Source organism: Lethenteron reissneri, chromosome 64 (genome assembly GCF_015708825.2).
Source record: "Lethenteron reissneri isolate LAM-NWPU_2019-01 chromosome 64, ASM1570882v1, whole genome shotgun sequence".
NCBI lineage: Eukaryota > Metazoa > Chordata > Hyperoartia > Petromyzontiformes > Petromyzontidae > Lethenteron > Lethenteron reissneri.
Window position 1 is genome coordinate 13530591 of NC_083842.1, and position 24649 is coordinate 13555239.

Consider the following 24649-nt stretch of genomic DNA (forward strand, 5'->3'; position numbering starts at 1 on the left):
TGTGAACCCAGCCACTAGAGTTCGATTCCTCGCTCACGGCCAACATCAGTGACAATTATCTAAACTGGTTCTGGGCCTCACCTAGGTCGACTCGGCCTCAAATTCGTACCTGGAGCAGTTTGGAAACATTGCCACTAGGGAGACAAAGGCAGCCAGGCGTGGTGCTGGCAACCCCATTCCCTCCTGTGCCGTGCCGGCCTTCATTAGGTGCTCGCTAAAACTCATTGACTAATGGTTTCTTATTTATTTACCAGGTAAGCCCGTCTGAGCTATATAGCTCTTTTACAGAAGCCCACAAACTCAACGAAATGGCTTATCATGTCGTGGACAGAAAAACTTGACAACCCGAAGAAAAATCCACGCAACCACAGGGAGAGACGTGCAAACTCCAAATATACAACAGGCGTCGGGGTCGGGATCGAACTCACGACCTCCTGCACACCAGGCGAGAGAGTTAACATCTTGCCACCGCGGGGCCCGAGTCAACCTAGGGCAGGCCCAGGACCAGTTTAGATAATCGTCAACGGTGTTGGCCGTGAGCAGGAATCGTACTCGGGTTGCTGGGTTAGTTGCGCAGCGCGCTAACCATTGCACTACCGCTCCCCACATATGCTAAAACATGCACACACACACACACGTACCATGCAGGTGCGGGAGTTCTCCCCGATGAACGAGTCCCTCAGCACCTGGGTGAGTTTGCTGCCGCGGAATGGCGTGTGTGCCTTGTTCTGGCCCAGCGCTCGGATGCACTCCTACACATGTGCACGTCGACACGTGAACGCGCGCAGCACACGCATGTACAACAAAAACAAACGCCGCCGCCATACGCCACGAAGTGGCAGTGACGTCACCACGGCACTTGTGCCAGACTGTGCGCACTTTTAGGGCCACGTGAAGTGTCGAACGCCTGCTGGCAGGAGGTCACGGGACAAACCCAGGTGCCATGGTTTGACTAACTGAGATGACTGGCCGATGCACCACCTGTGCTCTACGACTGTGCCAACCTGCTGCATTTTAACCGTCCGGCGCTATGCTCGTTGTTGTGAGCGTCGCTCCTCTGCCTTCCGTTGTTGCTAGAGGACGTCTGCCCCCAACTGCCCAGTAGCAGCGTCCTTCACGAGCCTCTTCCACAGAAGCTAATCTTGACACCACTGCTACCAGTCATTGGCAAGTCCACTCATCCCCATATCCTCTCATACCACATCATTCCATCTCTTGTCGAGCCCGTGCCGTACCCGTTTAGCACCCTCACGCACACACACACACGTGCGCGTCCTCATGGAAACGAAGCACAGCCAACAGGCCCGTAGTGTCAGATAGGGGGGCATTCCAAGCCCCCGCCATTCTCAATATTTTGGTACAATAAAACAATTGGCATTAGTCTTTGTTCACATGCATTGCAAGTTTGAAGAGCTTGAGCAGATCGTATAATTACTCATTCTGTTTAGCGTTTACTGTTTGTTAAAAAGTATGTTTAACATTATCCGTGTCGTACCCCTCTTACATTGTGTATGCCCGCCCCCTCCACCCCCCCTTTAAACAAGGTCATGCAGTAACAGGGTTAACAGCCATGGGCAAGGACCCTTGACAATCTGTCCCGTTCATATGATAGATGACAACTTACGTTGAAATTAACATGGATTCAAAGCAATAAAGATGTAATAATGTACCTGTCAATCAACGGGACGGATAGCCTAGAAATCATTTCCAGGATTACCATTTATTTCCGTGGAGATTATAGGATGCAGTTAGCAGCCCTGCACAATGTAGGGCTTCCTTAAGACAATACCACAATTTGACCATACTGCACCACGCTGGCGAATTCAGGTAGGCGAATGTGTGGAGCATAGATGCGAGAGCCTAGGAGGTACAGCGCAACAATGGACTTTGCTGCGCCGTCCCCCCCCCCCCCCCCCCCCCCCCGATACCCATGATGTGGCCTCTCAAAAACCCAACGACACCTATTTTATACATTTTGGTCACCCATCCCAACATTGTCCAGGCTCAAACCGGATTGGCTTCCAACATCTGATATCAAGTGCATTCTGGGCGATTAAGCCATAGACTGAGTGTGACATTGGAGCGAAAATCGTACTCTAGCCAATGGCGCTGCTCAGAGGTCGCAAACGGGTTTTGATTCCTTACCCGTACCCGTACCCGGCCGCACCAGGGTCGCAAATGGGTACCCGTACCCGGGTACCCGTACCCGGCCGGGTACCCGTTCCCTACCCGTTCCCTACCCGTTCCCTACCCGTTCCCTACCCGTTCCCTACCCGTTCCCTACCCGTTCCCTACCCGTACCCTACCCGTACCCTACCCGAAATGAGTGACAAATGGTTACTCACCAGTGACTCACGGCCTACCCGTACCCGGCCGCACCAGGGTCGCAAACGGCTACCCGTACCCGTACCCAGCTGGGTACGGGTAGCCGGGTATAGGGTAGGGTACGGGTATCGGGTACCCGGTTGCGACCTCTGGTGCTGCTACAGTTGTAGTTACGTTTGAGGAGGGCCCGTCCATAGTGGGGTGCGGGGCCCAGGGTAAATATCACACCGCGTGGGGCCGCCCAAGGCCTTAAAACTAAATTATCACATCCGACACTGTGATGTCACAAGTACGTGGCCCCCCACCCCCCAAAGCGCTGGGCACGGGACGGTCATCCCGATTCGCCGTACCCCTAAGGGATGGCGCTGCAATTGGTCCCCAGGTCTCTGCACCGCACTGGTGGAGAGATGGCCAAGCGGTATGGCGTTTGCTGCAGCTGTTGACAGTTCGAATGTAGCGGCCGCCCTGCTTAATACCGCAGGTGTATGAATCGTAAAAATACAAGCAGTCTGCTTCGCAGCGGACGTTAAAGATCCGGCGACGTCATGTGCACGAGCAGGCCCATTGTGGTCCACATTTGCTAAATTTGCAAACGTACCCGCAAATAACTCAACTGGGATTACACCGGGGGACCGGCGACCAAATTAACAAGTGGCATTTTTTTTCGAATTCGTAAAGAAACCTAAATATTTCAAGAGCTTGAATTGCATGCGAATACAAGACACTGCCGAATAAACAATATCACGAAGCAGTCCTTAAAAGAACCGCATGCCACTCCGTAGCCGCAGGTTACCCCCTAGATTATGAATAACAATCATCAGTATGTGGGGGGGGGACTGCAAAAAGAACACTTGGCAGTACTGTCCTGGAAGCAAGTCACGAGACTCAGCGAGGGTTTGCTGGGCAAAACAATTCAATACAAACCTTCAGCGCCAGCAGGCTCTTGTTGATCTCGGCGCCCTCACGGCACATTTGCAGGTCGGAGTTGCCCGTGTCGGCGCCGCGCTCGCTACCGGCGAGGTCCACGAGCGAGAACTTGCCGTGCAGAAGCTCGCCGCGCCTCAGTATCAGCTGGAAGATGGCGTGCGAGCGCGACGACGTCGCGTTGGCCGATGTCTGGCCTGACGTCCTGTGCGCGTGTCACACGGGTTCCGCCCGCATTAGCAAACCTAGAGGTCTGTGCGCTATGGTGACCCTTTCCCATTCCAAAACCGCCTGCAAGTTGCAGGGTGGGGCCCATTCACTGCCGAATCTCGAAACGCACGAGCGGCTCGTACTCGCCGGAGAGAACTGTAGCGACACGACCACCACACTCTATGATAGCTGGTGCCAGACTGTGCCACACGCCCTCCCCCGCATGGCCTTGTGGCAGCCTCGGTAACGATTAAGTTACTTTATTTTAGTTTTGATGATGTACACGTACGTCATCAGAACTCAATCGGAAGCAAAACTTACGATGTCCATGTGCGGAACGGGAAAGGGTTAAGTTGTGTACACGCGTATTTATACGGATGTGCAGGTATTCCTTGCTTTACGGCGTAAAGCAAAATGTTGTAAATCAGAATGTTTTTTTATGGATGCGTTTCAGGACAGTCATTCCAACTCTACTCCTAACCTAAAAAATTCATACCTATATCACTTTTCACAATACAAAAGATAATAATACAAAACAAAGATTCAAACAATTGGATACAAATTAATTAAATTAAAGTATAATTTTTTTTATTTAAAGCTTTCGTGACTGCAGAGATTCATATTCTTGGTTCTTTCGGTAAAGTCACGTAGAAGGGAAATAATAAAATAATATTTATATAAAACAATAAAAAAAATTCTCACGACGTTTCGACTGCAACACAAGCAATCATCATCAGGTGTGAAATCCACAGCAAGAACATTTTCTCGTTCTTTATTTATATTATTTTATTATTTCCCTTCTACGTGACTTTACCGAAAGAACCAAGAATATGAAAGTAGTATTATTATTACCGAATTTTTGTTTTATACATGTGTGGTGGTCAAGGTTGACACAGGTTACACAATCTAGGGGAGGGGTACGTACCGGTCAGGACTGGTCCGGACCGGTCGGGCCGAGAGGCGGTTGGAACCGCTCTGAGGGGAGGGGGCCGGCGAGAGCCGGGGCCCCAAGACACCCCCGCCCCTCAGAGAGGGGATATATAAGACGGCTCCCGGAGAGCGGGAGCCAGTCCATCTCATCTAAAGCTGAAGGAGGTGCCGCCGGAGATCCTGTACCCCAAGCCCGAGGATGCTGCCCCGCCGGGACTGAGTGGGCTGAGGGTGGCGTCAAGCGTCCCCGGGCTGAGTAGCCGTAGGCTAGGGAAGGAGAGTAGTTGGAATAGAGTGGAGGCTGTACCTCCCTAGGTTGTGTGGTCAGGCTATTTCCCCAGTGCGTCAGGATGTCTAGCTGTTATTGAAATAAAAGCGTGTGGCCTCTAAAGGAAGTCTCCGTCTCCTTCAAGATACTACACATGTGCGTGCGTGCTGACCTGCACTTGCTCCCAGTCTCAATGAGGGCGAGCACCTCTTCGCTGGAGGAGACGGGGCACTCGCTAAGCCCCACCACCTGCACTTGCTGCTTGCTATCTTCCAGTACTCGCAGGGCCGCACGCTTATTCAGCAAATCGAACACCTGCATTCCAGTCGCACGGTGACAAAAAACCCCCACCACCTCATGGCCTTGACAGACTTTTTGGGGCAAGTGCTGTTATAGGCGAGCACCCTACCTTTGCCGGCACGGTACACGTGGTGGTGGGTGCGACATTATAATGCATTATAATAAGGTTGCACTCAGTACACACAAAGTGCTTGGCCACCAATAAACCACAATACCTTCCTGATCTCGGCAAGGAGCATAAACAATCGCGCTAACCTCCAGTCATCCTCACAGCAGCGGTTTTTGGCGAGCCATCGAACAAAGACGGTCGCCGCATCGTGCGCTTTCAGAGGCGCTCCTGAAGCCATCGTTAATGCTTTTCCTTTGGATATTATGAAGCCACTTTTAAACCTAGGATTGAAAACTCATTTCTTTAGAACTGCTTTTTGCGTTAAATTTGCGGTCCCTCCCCCGCACCTCCGATTAGCACGGTTGGCTACATATAATGCGAAAGAAGTTAAACATACATAATCATGCTCGACCATCTTTGTCTCCCCAGTGGCAACGTTTACACACCACACCAGGTATTCACTTGAGGCTGTCGACCCTAGGGGAGACCCAGGACTGGTTCGGATAATCGTCACTGGCGTTGGCCGTGAACGGGAATCGAACTCGAGTTGCCGGGTTCGTAGCGCGGCACGCTAACCGCGACACTGCTGCTCCCCGCACACCCCAATGGCATTCGGGTAAGGAACCCAGAGCCCATGGGCTGTACCTGGTTCACATTTATTTCATACAGCCGGCGGTTTGCGCACCGCGCTTTGAACCTGGCGACCTGAATTCCCATTCCCAGCCACGGCTGACATCAGTGGCGAGTTCATGTCCGAACCGGTCCTGGGAAGCCCATTCACCAACAACACGCATTGACCAGCATGCTGAAGTTAAGTTATAAACAAACCACCCCTATTTCAGAGGTTGAGAAAATACTATAAATTACATCGCATTCCATTCACACACACATCTGCACACACCTGCATTCCATTCATTCACACGCTCACACTCATTACACGCGCACGTCCTCACCTTCCCGCTGTAGATCTCAAAGAAGGTGGCGTACACATGCAGATTCAGATGTCTGTAGTGCTTGTTTCCCTGCAGGTCAAACACATCCCGTGCTAGGCAGGATGGGGGAGGGAGGGAGGGGTGAGAAAGTCAAAGAAAATGATAAATTACAACTATCATCATTATTTCTATGGGACCCTTATGCCAGTATCAAGATATTGAATGATTTAATTTCTAGTTTTAACTATTCTTGACCATCGGTAATCATCCCTCCCAGACATACATTGTCTTGCCCAAGCACTCTTACTTTACTTGGGTGACCACCATGCACACATGGGTTATTATAAGGCTATGAGGGCTAAATGCTGTGCAGCAGACGGCAGTCAAGCAAACCAAGTGTTGCCCTGTATTTTTATGCTCTCACGTCTATGCACCCCACCTTAAACAACACGCACTTATCAGCGGGGGAGAAGGATGTTCCAATAATGCTCGCGGCTGGCATCTCGCCTCCTTTGATAACTGTCACTAATCGCCAGCATTCTATTCGAGGATTTCAGAGTTGCTTGCTCAGCTTTCTAACTAGAGCAGAAGTTTCCATGAGACACACCCAACACCAGGACTCAAGCTCAAGATCCCAGGGATGCTGGCTCGGTGATATGAAGTGGACATTGCCATCAAACCACTCGGCCACCTCCAGTAATAATGTTGACTATGCCAAAACAGAGATTTAAAATTATACAGACAATTGCACACCCCCCCCGCCTAACACCCCCCGCCCCCCCCCCCCCCCCCCCAAACTCAACAGATGGCACGGAATGTCTCGGCACATTTCCCCCCTAACCCCACAGTTACTGGGTACAGTCGAGTGTGCAGTGACATCACTCACTTGCCATGGCGTAGATACCCTTGGTGCAATCCTGCGAGCGACCGTTGAAATTTCCACCCATGGTCTGCAAATAAGAAACAAAGAAAAATATAGCCCCTACCATCATCGCCATTCTCAAAAGATCCCTTCGCCTCCGGGAAGTTTTCCCGGTCGCCCCCTTTAAACGCCGCCGAAACTACGTTTGCACACTAAGTAAAAACTCGGCGGCGCTAGGCGAACTGGGAAAAAACAACTTTAAACGCTGACTTCGGTCACGCACAAGCACGCCGAACGCACGAGGTGAAGCGACCTTTCTGTGCGCACTGCTCACCGCGCCGGTCACGTGACGCCAAGCACCCAATGATTATTATATGTACTCTGGGTGATTTGGCCATAGGAGGGTGTTAAGACACAGACCGCGAAATGATCGCCTCTTGTGGAGTTGAGAATCTTCGGTTTTACTGGTAGGAACCTCCTGGTTACACCAGCCCACAGGGGATTATTGTGTCCGTCCATCCGTCGTGCATCCACAAATGGGAGGGGTGGGGAGGGGCTGGGTGGGGAGGGTTGGGGGGGGGGCTGGTCACCCCGTGGTGCCCTTAAACGTTTAACCTACTCACGCCGGCTTGTGCCCGCCCTCACAGTCGGCCATATTTGCGGAAAACACCATGCCGCCGTTGTCCCTGGCCATTGACCGAGCAACCCAACGTTCCTACCAGCTCCCTCCGCAGGAATGTGTTAGTAGTGCACTCCCGTTTCCCAGGAGGTTAACGGGCCGCGACTCCGTCGCAAGAACTGCTCCACCGCCAACGACGAAGGGCGGCCGCTCGGTGGCCTAGAAACTCACGTGGGTTTTGCCGCTTCCCGTCTGTCCATAAGCGAAGCACGTGGCCATGCCCTTGTTGAAGATTGTCTGCACCAATGGGTAGGCGGTGAATCTAAACAAAGAAACAGATCCCCCGTGTAGCCTTAACAGACTGTTGGGGCAAGTGCTGTCAGCGAGCACCTACAAAGGCCGACACGGCACACGCAGCGGTGGCCAGCACCATGCTCGGCCGCCTTCGAATCCCCAGGACGGGTTCAGATATGTCACTGGTGTTGGCCACGAGTGGGAATCAAACTCGGGTCGCCGGGTTTGTAGCGCAGCGCGCTAACCGTGACACGCAAGTAACCACACGCACAGGCCCACAGACACGCGTGACACATGCATGTGAGCAATTGCAAGGACACAAATATTCATCACCCACCCTCACTTGATGCAGTGCTCTTGCCACATCTAATTTCAAATCCACAATCATCATCAGGTGGATTTCACACTGGATGATGATTGCTTGTGTTGCAGTCAAAACGTCGTGAGAATTTTAATTGTTTTATATTTTTATTATTTTATTATTTCCCTTCTACGTGACTTTACCGAAAGAACCAAGAATATGAATCCCTGCAGTCACGAAAGCTTTAAATCGAAATTTAAGACTACCACAGTTGTATAATGTACAACCCTATCATCAATGCACTGCTGATTGAAGGAAGAGTGTTCAGGTGAGGCAATGGCTCAATGGGGTGGTGGGTGGGTGGGTGGGGGGGGCAGTGGGAGGGGCTGCGGTGGCAGCGACGGTGGCAGTGACCCAGCCGCGCCGTCTCACTTGTAGACGACTTCGTTGGAGGCAGACTCGTCGAAGGCGTAGTCGAAGCGGAACGTCTGGTTCTCCAGGTACTTGGTGAGGTCAACCTTGTGTTTGGGCTCGTGGACCATGAGCACCTCGTGGCTGGGCACCGTCACCACATCAATCTCCTTCTGCGCCAGCTCTGGGTCACGCGTGCGCAGACACCAGCAACGGGATCGTCGTCCGATTCGCAATTGAGTTTCGGGTCGCATCGGGCAAGTAAAAATGAGTGTCGTAAGCAATCCACAGAATTGAATTAATCGTTAAGATTGTTGCAAATTGCTCGACAGCACACCGGAATTGCCGAAGCAGTAAGAGACTGCCAACGCTTGCTCACGTTACAACTAATCTAAATTGGGTGTGCTGGGTGGTGGAGGGTGTACGATACACATTTACTTACATTATTTGGACCGAATTTTTTTTATCATATTGGTCGCAAAATGCCTAGGCATTAAATTTCAGCCATCATCATCATCGTAAAACCGATTCTAGAAATCTTTGTCAATAGCTCTTGCATGCGGTCTTAGCAGGGGTGGGAGGTTCCTATGTATTGTTTCGGTATGTGTCTGCAAATGAGTCTTGAAATGCTACACAATAAACATTCAACTAGATTGCAAACTCATTTCTTTAGCACTGCTTTGTTTAAATCGTTGTCCTTTCCCCACACCTCTGATGGCACGATTGGCTACTAAAGATGCAAAAGAAGTTCAACATGCATGCAATTATTCCTGCGATAACACAGGGGCATCATCAGTCGTGAGTGCAGACAGCTGAGGTTTGTCTACAGGACAAATCGTGGAATCACTTGTGTAATCCCCGTTACACTTCAAAACTCACTACATAGCCTCCCACCCCCGCTCGCCCCCCCTTCCCCCCTCCCTCCCACCCCCCCCCCCTCCCACCCACGCGCCCCCCCCTCCCACCCACGCGCCCCCCCCTCCCACCCACGCGCCCCCCCCCTCCCACCCACGCGCCCCCCCCCTCCCACCCACGCGCCCCCCCCTCCCACCAACGCCCCCCCCCTCCCACCCACGCACCCCCCCCCACCCACCCACGCACCCCCCCCCACCCACCCACGCACCCCCCCCCACCCACCCACGCACCCCCCCTCCCACCCACCCACGCACCCCCCCTCCCACCCACCCACGCACCCCCCCCCCTTACGAGTACCTTTTTTGTTGAGTGGGCGCTTTCTGACGCAGACGCAGATCTTTCGCTCCTCCACCTGAATAGAGAGAGCCAAGGTCCGCCACAGCATAAACTCAGAGTGCTGAATGAACGGAACTTTTATTGTACCAGGCGAGGCCCACCGAGCTATAGAGCTTTTCTCATAAGCGAATTGCCCACAAATGATAGCCGAACGAAGCGGCTTATCGCCACGTGGAAATGTGTAGCAGCCAAATACTCTAAACGCACGTTTATAAATGGAGAGAAAAACCAAAGAAAAATCCGTGTGTCCAAGGAGAGAACATGCAAACGCCAAATATACAGGCGCCGGGGGGGGGGGGGGGGGGGGGCTTCAAGAACCTGGTCAGAGATGGAGAGCGGATGGAAGTCGAGGTTGGCACGGTATTCCTGGATCATCTTCAGGAACTCCCAGTGAGGACCATTCGCTGCTCCCTGTGTTTTCAATGAACACGGCACATGCAGGACATCACATGCAACATGAGCACGTGGCACAGGCTTGCAAGTGGCTATTGTTAGTGTTTGTTCCACAACCTCTCGGATACTTGCACGTTGAACTTCCTTCACACCGTACGTAGCCAACCATGCTAATCGTAGGTGCGGGGGGGGGGAAAAGAAAAAACTAAACACAAAAAGCAGTTGTAAACAAAATCGTTTTCAAACGAGATTATTTAAAAGGAGGAGCGTTCCAGACGGCCGCAGAAGCAGATCCGAAAGTGCACGATGCGGTGACCGTCACGTGATGGTTTATTGCTCCTTCAAGTTCAAGTTTCATTTATTAGTTATAGCCCTGTGAGCCACCATTCGGCTCTTGAATCGGGTGCAACCGCAACAAACAAACAAGAACAAACATGAACAAGAAAACATCTCGTCCTTGACGAGAGATCAGCAAGGTCATTGTGGTTCGTTTGTGGCAAGCGCTTTTTGTGCGACTAGTGCGACCTTACAAACCCGCAAGCGGCGATCGCGAGGGCCCTGCTGTTGATTCTGGAACGCCCGCTCGGTCCGGATCCGACTCGCCTTGTCCGTCTCCGGCATGTAAGTGGTTCGTCTGCGCCCTGCTGCTGCTATATGGTCATCAGTCAAGGTAAAGGGGGTCACGGAAGGGTCAGAGGAGTGGGTCGGTGAAAATACAACTCTTAATGCGTTTGAGATATACAACACCAGGATTAACACTCCTATCGTTTTTTGTATAATTTCATAATAAAGTTATTTACAAATGTGTTGTAACCCTCCACCACCCGACACGGCCAATCGGCAAAAAAGTGTCACGTTGACAAAAGACAAATAGTTCACTACTTTAGCCCACCGGTGTGTTGAAGAGTGAATCCACAACATTTACAATTGTTGAGTACGACGTTTCGCTGGTAATTGCATCATCGGGTAATTTGCCAGAATTATGGCAAATTGCCTGTCGTACTCAAAAATTGTAAATGTTGTGGATTCACTCTTCAACGTGACACTTTTTTGCTGATTGGCCGTGTTGGGTGGTGGAGGGTTACGACACATTTATATATAACGCGATCTAACCCAAAAAACTACTTTATTATGAATATTATTTGTCGCGAAAGCCTCCGTGTTTTTGTACAATTTGTTGTAATGTTCCGACCCCTTGCCTCTACTACTCGACATCTGTGAAAAAGAGTTTTATAGCTCATCGGATTCCTCCGGTATAAATGTTCCGATTCTAACATCGGTATGCTGAAGGAGCAACGAATTCGCACGATTTGTTCACGTGGCAAACCATACTAATGGTCTGTGTTGGCAGGAGGTGGGTTTTACACGACAGTTACATTGACGTGATATAATCCAAAAAATCAAAAATCATGAATAAGACCGGTATCTGTACTTTATATTTCATTTGTAGCTGTGTTAGTCATGTAATGTAAAAAAAAACACCCCACCATACAATATCACAATACCACAAGTAGCAGAGATGCAGTCACAGTGAAAGCATCTGGCCCAGTGATGCTGTGGCAGGGCCCTCAACAATTATATTCATAGGTTTTTTCGGTAAAGTCACGTGACTTTACCAAAAAAACCTAAGAATATGAATCCTTGCAGTCACGAAAGCTTCAAATCTACTCTCAACAATTCCCAGTTGGGGGAATCGCCCAAGTCCCTCTCGTGTCGATGACATGCAGTACAGATGTGTGGATGCATGCATGCTGAACTTCTTTCACACCGTACATAGCCAATCGTGCTATTCGAAGGTGCGGGAGAAGGCCGACAAGCCAAACACAAAAAGCAGTTCTAAGGAAATGAATTTACAATCTAGATTTAAAAGTGTGAAGCTCCAGTGGCTTCCAGATGGCAACATAAAGCACATCTGAAAGCGTGCGATGCAGTGACCCGTCTTTGTTCGATAGCTCGCCAAAAGCCGCTACGACGAAGACCGGAGCTCGTGATGCTTTATGCCCCTTTACGAGATCAGCAAGGTATTGTGGTTAATTTGTGGCAATCACTTTGTGTGTAATGAGTGCAACCTTATAATGTACAGGGTAGTACTCGACTTACGATGGAGATGCGTTACGACGACCCCCATCGCAAGTCGAAAATATCGTAAGTCGAAGATGGCCTAGCCTACCCAGGAGTCTTAAAGAACGGTGATAATTTAGCAAAACAGAGCAATTTACAGTACCGTACTGTATAAAGTATACACTGTACGTATTTATTAATTACAATACTGTATTGCACAGTCAAATGTAAAGTAAAAAAACAAGGTAAATTCTTAGCCTACCTATGTGAACTGCAATTTAAATGGAAAGTTTTTTTAGGAAACAATCCGATCTGCTATAAAAACTTTTAACATGCATTGAACGTATCGTATCGTGGTAACCCCAAAATGAAATCGCTAAAGCTACGTATCATAGTGTAGTGTATAGTGTAGTGTGTAGTGTAATAGTGTAGTGTATAGTGTAATAGTGTAGTGTATAGTGTAGTGTAATAATGTAGTGTATAGTGTACTGTATAGTGTAGTGTATACATGCATTGAACGTATCGTAACGTATCATATTGTACTGTACTCACCAAGATTCTGTCCTTCGTCTGCGCACTCGAACGATGTTAGGTTGTTGATGGCAATTTTCCTATCGCTATCGCCATCTCGCAAGATCGAAATATCGTAAGTCGGAGCGTCGTAATTCGGGGACTACCTGTATTCGTTCGGCAACTGGAAGCCAATGCAGCTTGGCGAACACATGACGGACGACAAACAGGGACTTCTGAGGTATCGGTGCTTTGCGCAGGAGACTGAGGCATGACAGAGTTGGCATTGGCCCTGGTGCAGAGAACGAAACTAGGCCGCCTGTCCAATTTCCCCCACCTTCATAGACCGATTGGCACCTGGGGCCCCCTATGGCCCCGTGAGTCTCGGGTGCAGATACACTGCTCACGCGCTCGGATAGCTACCGCAACCAGCAAAGGAGTTTCTATCAAGTCACTTTGCATGTGGGAGGGAACCCGAGCGCGCAGAGGAAATTCATGTACACAAGAAGACAACGCTCGGAAACAAATCTCCACCCTATTAGGTGCACTTTCTCCTGCAAGCCACCCCGTGGCAGGGCAAGACGAGCATCGTGCACGTGCAATGACATGTGTCAAGGGGGATCGCAACCAACCGCACCACGGGTTGAACGACGCGACACGACTCTACACCACACGCGGCGATGAACCGAACCTGCATTGCCTGTAGTGGTGGTGGTGGTCGTGGTGGTGGAGGCAGCGGCGGCGCCATCGTGGGCAGCGGGCAACGCCGGGGCTGGGTGTTCGGGGAGGGCGCCTAGTTGTAGGGTGCTGGTGGTGGAGTCGGAATGAGCTCGTGGAACTGGAAGTCGGCTCACCACTGACACAACGCAGACACACGTGGGCCAATGACACACACACACACATACAAATACGATGACAACACCCGCCGCCATTCGCCATCAAGTGGCGGTGACGTCACCACGGTGCCTATGCCAGGCCAGCTGCACTTTGAGGCCATGTGAAGTGCCAAAAACTTGCTGACGGGTGGTCACGGGACAGACCCAGGTGCAATGGGTTGATTGAGATGACAAGCAGATGCACCGGCTGTGCAAACTTGCTGCAATTTTAGCTCAAATAAAGTTACAAAACACACATACAAACACTTGGCATCATTATGCACACATCCACTCATGCAGGTATTATGAGAAACAACACGCATATACACCTATGTGAACACGCATAGGGGCTCATGGACGCACACAAATCCATTAAACACGCACACAAATATAAGCACACAGGTCCTTGACACACCACACACCCATGTTGTCATGGATATATGTGTACACAGCCATAATGCAGACACGCGCGTACGTGTGGTCACAAGGCTAAACCGAACTGGCTTGTCCCAGGATAGATTCTGATACCAAGCGTCACTGCCGGGAGGGTGAGGAAGAATTGAATTTGGTTTGCCAAGATCACAGCACAACAGCAGCCACTGAACCCTCCACCTGCTCCCCAAGGCAATGCATGAACACACACACGATGGCTCAACTCTGAACGAAACAGGTTAAAAAATACAACCAAATTTGGATAAACATGTGCGGAATCATTGTTTTTACCTTTTAGACTGACATGGCCATCTTAAGACACTCGGACTCCAGACTGAAAAGCTAACCTCTCCAAAAGGTGCTGGGCGCTGCCGTGTCTTTCAATACAGGAACTCCTCTACTTACAAACGAGTTACGTTCCAGAGGTCTGTTCGTAAGCCGATTTCGCTCGTAAGTCCAAATTTACTGTCAATTCCAAACATGTTGTACGGCCTGTACACAAAACGCGGGGAATCGTTTTAAAGTTTGCATAATCTCCTCTAGATGTAGATGCCACTGGTTATTCATGTTCTGCAGATGGAGATGCCACCACCGCCACCTATTGCGCGGCGGTTGAACTTACAACTTCTCGGTCCGAACAGGTAACTGGACATACGGACAGGTTCGTTCGTAGCTCTGAAAGTTCGCAAGTCGAATGTTCATAAGTAGAGGAGTCTTTGATTTAAAGCTTTCGTGACTGCAGGGATTCATATTCTTGGTTCTTTCGGTAAAGTCACGTAGAAGGGAAAGAACCAATAATATAGAGGAGTCCCTGTACGCACAGACTACCTTCACTGAAACAGCACCTGGGCTTGGGGACTCATTGTCCTGATACTGGCATCAGCACCCCCCCACCCCAAGTGGCAGTCCGTCCACTACCACAGCAGCTCTTCAATAATCTACAATGTCAGCGGCGCAGCACGACTGACATGGGTCCTGGTACAAGGAATGAAACGGGGTCTCCTGTTTTCCATTCCCCCCCCCCCCCACCTCTTTTTCCTCCAGCATTGGGCTCCCCCGACAGATGCACTGGCCTGTTTACTCACTCCACTGCTAGCTCCACTGACGTCCATGGTGCTGCATGGTGCAGCGCTCCGACATAGCATCCCGCGAGAGCCACCCAACCAACACCAATCATTTATTTTCTTAAAGAATTTCCCTCTTGCCCGAGCTTAACAAAGGACCTCGGGGGGCACTTGACGACGGGGCCAACGTAAGCAGCTTGAGAGCAGCTCCAAAACCAAGCGTCCCTCAAAAAACACAAGCAGCTGGGCGAGGCTTTAGCCCTGGCCGCCTGCCCGCCATACTCCAAAATTCAAAGCCTCGTATCGGACGGAAACACAGCGAGGATGTGTCGGAGCACCGAGGTTCTCCCTGTGCCTCACACCTACCGCCGCTCCCCGGCCCACAGCCCTACACAGAAGGAGCGGCCAACTCAAGCGAAACACTCAGGGGGCCACTTGTGGCCTGCCCGGGCACGCTGCAACGCCACTGTCCGCAACACTCGCAACTTCGGTGGCGCAGCCACGAGGAGCGGTTCACTTTCAGGAAAGGGGTGGGTGGGGATTGTGGGTCACGTTCACATTTTAAATCTTAATTTTTACATATGTGCCCCTTAGCTTATCCGCAACTCAACCGACATTCCTGCAAATTGGATTTTCAGTTTTCGGACTCATCAAAACCACTCGGAAAAGACAACCATTCACTCCTACTCCAGCTAAATGTGTTTGTAACATCATAATTTTAACATGTTTGTCTCTGGTGTCTAGAATGTGTGAAATTAAGCTTGAAATGCACAAGCTCAATTATATCCACATTTAGATTACAGGTTTTCCAATACCACTTTTGAACATGAATTCATCAGTAGAATCACCAATGAAAATAACCTATTCCCATTGTTTTACTTCTATGTACTCTAAGTCTAATCATCAACATCTGAATTGATGTCTTCCTCGTGCGACTGAATACCACTCCAATGCCTCTCAGTAGCCTGCCCTCCCCCCCTCCATCCTGTATGCATGTTCCCCCCACCGCAACCTCCTATTCCCAATCACAACTACAAGACTTTCTTATCACGTTTCATACCGAACCTCCCAAAAGTTGCCTTTATCATGACAATCATGGGCCATGGCAATAATATTAACGTGGCAGATGCGTCTATTCCAGTTGGTCTCTTCAAGTTCTCTTGGCATGTGCAGTAACATACATTACACCCCTGCCCCAAACACCTGTCTCTCAACGTTAAAGTTCACTGCTCTATCCTTCAAAAACGGGATGCGTAGTTTATCAAAAAACACACTTTGCTAACAAAATAAGATCTCAACTTCCATCGAAATGCTACCCAGACCCACAAAGTCTCCATTACTTGTCTCGGTAACCTGCTCTCCCGTATGCATGGACAAACGTTGAACTTATTTCGCACCGTATGTAGCTAACCGTGCTAAATCGGAGGGACGGGGGAAGGACAACTAAACACAAAAAAGCAGTTTTAAAGAAATTTGTTTTAAATCTAGCATTTTAAAGTGCATAGGTCCGGTGGCTTCCTAATGTCAGAAGGAAGAGCGTTCCGGATAGCCACAGAAGCGCATTTGGATGCGGTGACCGACTTTGTTCTATGTCTAGCCAAAAGCCACCGCAAGGATGACCAGAGTTTGCGTCATGGTTTATGCTCTGTGACGAGATCAGCAAGGTATTGTGATTATTCCTGGTTGCATCGAGTATGCTGCCCCTGCCTGCCATGTCGTTCTCTGGCGCAATGTCTTACAGTCACTCCTTTGAGGCAGAGGCTCTTGCTTCAGCCCGACGACGCTGTTCCCGACCTGGGAGTGGAAGACAAGCAACACATTCCTTCAGAGTGGGCAGGTAGGAACTTGGTTGGACAGCGCATTCGTGCGATCCGTGTCACGCGGCGCAAGCTGCGTTGGGCGACGCGTCACGTGGTGCTGAGCCCGCCCGAAGCACTCTATGAAATACAAATCGAGGGCGTGGCTATGCACGACAGACAGACAAATAATCCCTGGTGGGCAGTGTGGAACTGTTGTTCCTACCTGTAAAAAAGATAGTTCATACATTGTGCAGTGGGCAGCTGTGTGGCAACATCTATTGCTGTACAGTGGCATCCATGCGCCCCACGTCAATGCACCCCACCACCTTCACTAACCCAGAAAGGCGAGCGTGGTGAATTCACGTCAAAAACCACCACCGTGACCCAAAAGGCACTGGGGGAGGCAGTCATCCAGCAGTGGATAGACAAATGGGCTGCATGTATTCGTGAGAGAACAGTTGCGTGCCGATGCGATGTTGCAGGACTGTGTGGGATGGTCGATGGCATGGGAGGGACTTTTTTATGATGACGACATGAAACCTTTAATAACCACTGAAAGATGACCAACTGTACTTTTAAATGTAATTAAATAAACTAATTCAGAGTGTATCCCTCAATCAAATGATCCCTTTGGGGCCAATAAAACTAGTACTTGGAATTAGTCAACAGCATCTTGTAATTGCGGTCAAAACGGAATAGTTTTTTAAAATCCTTTATATTAAGTTCACTTGTTTGCTTGCTTGCTTGCGCGCTTACGACCGTGCAAATCTTTCGGTCGTTTTTTAACCCACTTCCCGTGATCCAATCGAGCTGACATTTTGCACACAGACTCGTTGTGCGTGACAATTGATGTTCGTGAAAAAATATTTCCAAAATTTTCCACTTTTTAGGAGAAAAAAAATTTCATATTAAATTTAAAATACCAATGTGATAAAAATGAAACTCTTACTCAAGAAAAACAGAAATGAATAATAAAATACAACCGATGCCACGCATATAAAGGATTTAGTGAAAAACTTAGTTTTTACGGGTTAATTTTTTTACGGACCCTATTAAATCGAATATGTGACCAATGATCGGCCCTACAGCTCTCCGATGTATTCTGGTTGAACACCGTCTTGTTCGGCAGGACGCCTGATAATTATTTGCACCTCCGATTAGCACGGTTGGCTACGTACGGTGCGAAAGAAGTTAAACATACATACGCTACAGTAGATGCCCCTCTTAACGACGGTAATTGGCTCCACAAAACCGATCGTTAAGCGATATGGTCATTAAGCGAGTAAAGGAAATGCACATTAAAGGCTTAATTCGTTCTGATAGCATCGAAAGTTACCCTTTTTCACCCAAATAACTTACTTTAAAATATTTAAACAATGGATATTAATTAAAACATAAATATACTAACAACACATAATCTTAAAAAGACACGTGGTTAATCAATCCATTAATTCATATTTACTGTACCTACAACAGCCCGTCATTGACAAGAGGAATGGTCGGTCAGTGAACACATTGGGTTCGATGGAGGCCCGTCGTTACGTGATTAGTCATTAAAGAGGAGTTCTACGGTATATTCGGGGATTGAATAGAATTAAATTGCTAAAGATGCACCCCGGCCGTGGAACAAAACGTCAGACAAATGTAGAACCCCACGCTGCAACCCGAAAACACTTCGGCGAGTTACAACACAGCACACATATGCAGAGACCTACCAGGAATGATTGCCCTTCGGGAGAAATCCGGACCCAACAGTTCAGGACCACCAACAGAAAGACGTCACCATTCAACGTTCATTTTAGGAGGTGACTTTCAAGCTACGTATTATTCCACGAAAATCGATCGTGCTGCACTTGGCAATTTCAATTCGCCATTCGTGATCTGAATTGAGAACACCGAAATTCCTTACCGAGCAGTCGGACCCACGCATGACACGTGCGTTTGCAACCGAGGGCGTCGGTCGTAACTTCACGGGAACGGCGGGTCGCGCAGGGGGAGGCATCAGGTCCGAGTCCTTCAGAGCCAGCTTGGGGTTCAGCCGGTATATATCTTGGAGAGAGAACTTGCACGCACATGGAGACGGACGGATACACGCCCACCGTTACGCACAGGCACATTTCAGCACAATCATCCACCAATGTATGTATCTAGAACTTTTTTCGCACCGTGCATAGTGAACTGTTCTAATCGGAGGTGCAGGGGAAGGAAAATTAACCCGTAAAAACAAAGTTTTTCACTATAAATCCTTTATATGCGTGGCGGCTAGAGTCCTCTCGTCCTCTGGCTTGAGATGGCTGCCACCTATAGGTCAGATGATTGCCTGCCACCATTAAGCAATTGGTAATTAAATATAATTTATTTTTTCCTAAAAAGTGTGACATTTTGGAAAAAAAAATTCACGAAAATAAATTGTCACGCACAACGAGTATGTGTGCAAAATGTCAACTCAATTGGATCACGGGAAGTGGGTTAAAAAACGACCAAAAGATTTGCACGGTCGTAAGCGCGCAAGCAAGCAAGTGAACTTAATATAAAGGATTTAAAAATAAACTAAACACCAAAAGCACACAAGGGGGAAGCCAAGGAAGAAGTTTACAAATATGGAGTTATTTGGAGACGGGGGGGGGGGGATCCCCATGCAGGAGGAGGACAATGCGAGCCAGGAAGATTGTAGGAAGACGGGAACCAAGAAACGGTGAAAGGGTTGGACATAGAAGACAAGGTGATGCTGAAAATCCAGAGATTAGTCAACGGGAGAGATGGAGAGGATGAGACATGGAGGGGAACTTGACACGGCGGAAAAGGAGTGACAAAATTAGAAAAGGACATGAACGAGATGCAGGAGCGCACAGGAGGCTGGGAGCAGAGGAGAGAAATAGACAAACAAACCAAGAAAATAAATCACAAGGATAAAAATTAAGTCCGAGACAGATAGAAGATGGGGACACAGAAGGAGATCCGGGTGTAGAAAAAGTATAAACAGCAGGACGCGAGACCAGTACAATGTTGGAAGACAAGGCCATGCCGTTGCTCACCTCCTTGCAGCGGCCTTGATTATCCAAATCCATCCACTCCATCTTCACGATATTGTGGATCGCATCTATCCCCATCACGGTGGCCTCATGCACACGGCCTACAACAGGAGACGGGACACGGCAACGCCGTCGAGTTCCAAATACGCGGTCCTTTCAATCAAAGCAAAGCAGTTGAACACGTAGGCTTTCGCAAACCAATATTATCCAGAGGGCTTTTTTTGGGCTTAGATGGCGTAAATATAAATGTGTCGTTAAACCTGCCCACCACCCAACACAGCCAATTAGTAAGGTTTGCCACGTAAACAAAACATGCCTATCCCGTTACTAGTACAGCATACAGGTGTGTTGGAGAGTAAAGCCACAACATTTACAACTAGAGTATGACGTTTCGCCAGTAATTACAACAAACTTGATAATTGTATTTTTACCCTTTTATCTGGCAACAAAACTGACACCTTTTTTTGTTACAAGGAGTCATGTTTGCATTGACCACAATACCTGCGGTCGGAATGCAAACAAAAAACACAACTCTGATGATGTATGCACTGTCCTTGAAATTGATTGGTCCACACCCGAGACAGCTTTTCTTAGAGCCTAGTCTCACATGGTGTTAGACCAGATGACGCCAAAAGGCGCACAACTCAAAGACAATGCACCATCCAGAGTATTCCAACCGCAGGTAGTGGCCAATGCAAACATGACTCCTTGTAAAAAAGGTGTCAGTTTTCTTGCTAGATAAAAGGGTAAAAAGACAATTATCATATTTTGCTACTGGCAATGGAGGTTCCAATGGTACAACTTCACCAGATGTGGAGAAATCCTCTTGTTTCGTTCTTAAATAAAGGGATAAATGTGATATCAATGCCAGCTAAGGAAGATGCACAACAAAACATATCGATTGGGTCCTTAAGACAATAGACCAAGCTGGACTCAAAGAAAAGTATCCAATAGATTCCACATGAGTGGCCTGTGGGGTGGTATTTAGGTAGCAGGCTGGCAGATCCGTCTCCGATAGGGCCTCTAAACCAATACATTTGACGAACAAACCAGTCTCTGATGAAGTTTAAAGCAAATTATTTGCCGATGCTGTGTTGGCAGTGGTGCACAAGCACCCAACAAAATTCACATTCATCAACAGTCTTAAAAGTAAAAAAACATAATAGGTGATATTTCAGGTAACGAGCCTTCTTCATAGAACACAAACTCAATATGTTAACGTGCTATGAAGATGGTCCATTGCCCAAAATGTCACCTTTCCCATTTTTAAATCCTTTATATTAAGTTCGCTTGCTTGCTTACGACCGTGCAAATCTTTCGGTCGTTTTTTAACCCACTTCCCGTGATCCAATCGAGCTGACATTTTCCACACAGACTCGTTGTGCGTGACAATTAATGTTCGTGAACATTTTTTTTCCAAAATTTTACACTTTTTAGGACAAATATTATATTTAATTACCAATTGTTTAATGGTGCAATGCAATCATCTGACCCATAGGTGGCAACTATCTCAAGCCAGAGGACGATAGGACTCTAGCCGCCACGCATATAAAGGATTTATAGTGAAAAACTTTGTTTTTACGGGTTATACTTGTTATATGGTGCTATTGACGAATGTGCAGAGTTTCTAGTTTATAACATTCACAAATCTGGCTCCGATGGAGTCTATAGACCAGCAGCTCTTAACCTTTACTGCAGCCTTGTACCCCATTTGGTTCTCCGTTGTAATAAAATGTCTGTTAATAAACACGTAGGCTTTCGCGACCAATATTATTCATAATATAGGGTTTGGGTCAGAAAATGCTGTTGATTCTCTCTTCAGCACACCGGTGGGCTAAAGAAGTGAATTATTTTGTCCTTTGAAAAACGTGACATTTTTTACTGTTTGGCCGTGTCGGGTGGTGGAGGGTTACGACACATTTATAAATAACGCGATCTGACCCAAAAACCTATATTATGATTACAGTAATCCCTCGCCACTTCGCGGTTCAAGTTTGGCGGCCTCAGTGCATCGCGGATTTTTCGAACTGATTTAAAGGCCTCATTATACATGTGCAGTAACACCATCATCATCATCATTCATCATCACATTCATCGAACTGCACAGGTCTGTCATCGTCGTCATTGTCATCGTCATTGTCATCGTCGTCGTCATTACTGGAGTCAAGTCTCAAGATATTACTGTCATTGGCGAGTGTAGAACACCATAATATGTATCGTATGAGAGAGAGAGAGAGAATGTATAATATTAAGGTTTGATAATTAAATAGATTTAAGTAAAATATATATATAAAGTATAAATATACATATTTTAAACATTCTGGTACCCACACACACACATACGGAAATTCCTAGGGGGCCAATCCTACTTCGCGGATTTTCACCCATCGCGAGGGGTTCCGGTCCCCATTAACCGCGATAAACGAGGGATCATTGTACATGTGTTTTATGAAGCAAATTAGTACTTGCGTGCCTGTGCTTAATTTGCGTTTCGATTATTTACCTTCAACAAAAATCTGGCCATGTCTCACACCCCCAAAAAGGGCATCTCACACCCCCAGGGATGTGTGGATCCCAGGTTAAGAAACCACAGCACGAGACATTAGACTCCGACGATTGTCCCGCACCTCCAATTAGCACGATTGGCTAATATACGGTGCGAAAGAAGTTCAACATACATACATAGACAGACAAACGGGTCCCATGGTGAGAATTTAAGTATCACATTGTGAAACTGGCAAAGCGGCAAGAGTTCCCAATGGATTCTTCGTCTTAGGATACCAAAAGCGGGACAAGATTTGGTGGGGAAAAAAAAGTCAATAGATTTCACAGCAGGTTTACTGCTGCTGTGGCAGCAACAATGCCACGAATCGGACAGTAGAGAGATTACCGGCACATCAAAAAGGGAGGCCTTCAAAGATGACGCCGCATGAGCAGCCACTCTAAGGACCCCCAAAAGGAACGCAGCCATGGAGACGGCACGAGCGATGCCGCTTCGTGTCACCGCGACCGTGGCTTTGCCCGCCTCAGGTCCCTTAATGCGAAGGTTTGTATTGGGCGAAAACAACATGGACGATTTTATTTTTTTTAATCATTATTGTACATTCGTCTCGCCGAGCAAGGGCGACAGCCGCTTCATCAGCAGCGCGGAGGGACGGACCCAAGTCCACCGTCGGAGTCGTAGGTCAGGGCATAGTCGTCGACAAAATGCGTTGCGGTCTGTCGCTGACCACGTCCGCAGAGTGAGTTGTTGTGGTCTAAACATAAAACGAGACTATGTATTGTTTTACCAGGTAAGGCCCACAGAGCTCTTTTTCAGGAAGCGACCTGGCCACATATGATAGTAAAAAAAGTGGCTGATGTTGAAATGTATAGTGGCCAAATGCCCTAAGACGCATGTTAATTATAAATCTGGAAGTAAAAACTAGAGGACCCGAATAAAAATCCACAAGACCACGGGGAGAACATGCAAACTCTAAATACATAGGAGTCGGGGTCAGGATCGAACCCACGACCTCCAGTACACCAGGCGAGGTAGTTAACATCTCATACAACCATCATGCAGTCAATTACTCCAGAACACATTTTACAAAGTGCGGATTGAATGGGTGATATTTAATTTTACTTTCATTATTATTAACTTTAATAAGTAATAATTGATACAAGAATAATTTATTGTCGGTAAATTAAATGAGAAAAAATGTAACGAGCAACAAATAATCATGATATATATTTTTTGCAAAATAAACGATACGATTCTTGCGACTCTTACAGTGTGATATGCCGTAGTTTCACCACATTCTGGGCAATGTTGGTTATCACGGTAAATTATTATGGTATATTTTACACCTTTAGGCGAGCGTTTTGTGTTGGATGAAGCAAGTATTTTATATGGTATTAAGACAAAGTTGTTATTCCAGACGAGACCAGGGTTTTCTGCGGTTAAATCCCAGCCAGGGTTAACTCCGTTCATCATCAACAATGTTCGGAGCCCCACCTGGTAGCGATAAGTCACCACTTTACAGGGTTGCTCTATTGAATTATCAAGTGACAATGCCCCCATCAAGGTAATGTGGCGTTTCCTCCACACCGATGCAAGAAAGTGAGCATCAGCTGCTGTGTCCATGTAAAAGGAGAAAAAGCAGTCCATGCCATAAGTGTGGGATTCCTAACACGGAGCTAGAGAACAGCACTGCACTCGAATGAGCATGGTGATAGTTTTTTTTCCTCTGTTATCTCACTTTAAACCGGCAATTAGTCCACAGATTTGCCGGCCAAATATGTTGCTACGGCCACATTCAATATTTTAAATCGGCAACAACAATGGCCGTTCAAAAACAACTTACCCCTCCGGTCTTGATCGTGGCTCCGTTTGTCCATCGAAAGCAACAATGAGGACAATGTACTTATGAACTTTTTTTGCACCGTACGTAGCCAAGTTCGCGCTCTTCCTTAACGGAAACTTCACCACTGTGTGCAAGAGCGCTGGTGAAGACGGTGAAGGCTTGAAGACGGTCTTAGCTTGGTGCATCTGTTCTGTGGTCAATAACGGCAGACTGCCTCAAGTTTCCATGGGCAACCCCAGTTATGTAATTCTGCTCCCGACGGAGATGTAGACTCAGAGGGGCTCGCACGCCAGAAGCCAAGCAGTGCTTTGTGAACACCGGTGGGTGCAGTGGTTAGGAGGCACACGTGCGCCGTGAACCCACCAGACCCAAATTCGATCCCAGGGAATGGCTAACATTGG

At 48.1% G+C, this 24649-nt stretch overlaps 1 protein-coding gene across 1 annotated transcript in view; it reads right to left on the reverse strand.

The window, feature by feature from the left end:
- Positions 1 to 24649, reverse strand: part of LOC133359033 (kinesin-like protein KIF2A) — a gene marked incomplete at its 3' end in the record, with an annotated part of 33858 nt that overhangs the window by 3201 nt on the left and 6008 nt on the right. Inside the window, exons 2-15 of the mRNA XM_061577404.1 lie at positions 19906 to 20003; positions 18780 to 18932; positions 16811 to 16865; positions 13392 to 13556; positions 10664 to 10779; positions 10055 to 10147; positions 9698 to 9752; positions 8507 to 8669; positions 7711 to 7801; positions 6885 to 6948; positions 6020 to 6111; positions 4830 to 4972; positions 3250 to 3454; positions 642 to 752 (exon numbers count right to left, since the gene is read on the reverse strand). Coding sequence (XP_061433388.1) covers positions 642 to 752; positions 3250 to 3454; positions 4830 to 4972; positions 6020 to 6111; positions 6885 to 6948; positions 7711 to 7801; positions 8507 to 8669; positions 9698 to 9752; positions 10055 to 10147; positions 10664 to 10779; positions 13392 to 13556; positions 16811 to 16865; positions 18780 to 18932; positions 19906 to 20003 — 1604 coding nt within the window. The remainder of the gene's footprint in view (positions 1 to 641; positions 753 to 3249; positions 3455 to 4829; positions 4973 to 6019; positions 6112 to 6884; positions 6949 to 7710; positions 7802 to 8506; positions 8670 to 9697; positions 9753 to 10054; positions 10148 to 10663; positions 10780 to 13391; positions 13557 to 16810; positions 16866 to 18779; positions 18933 to 19905; positions 20004 to 24649) is intronic.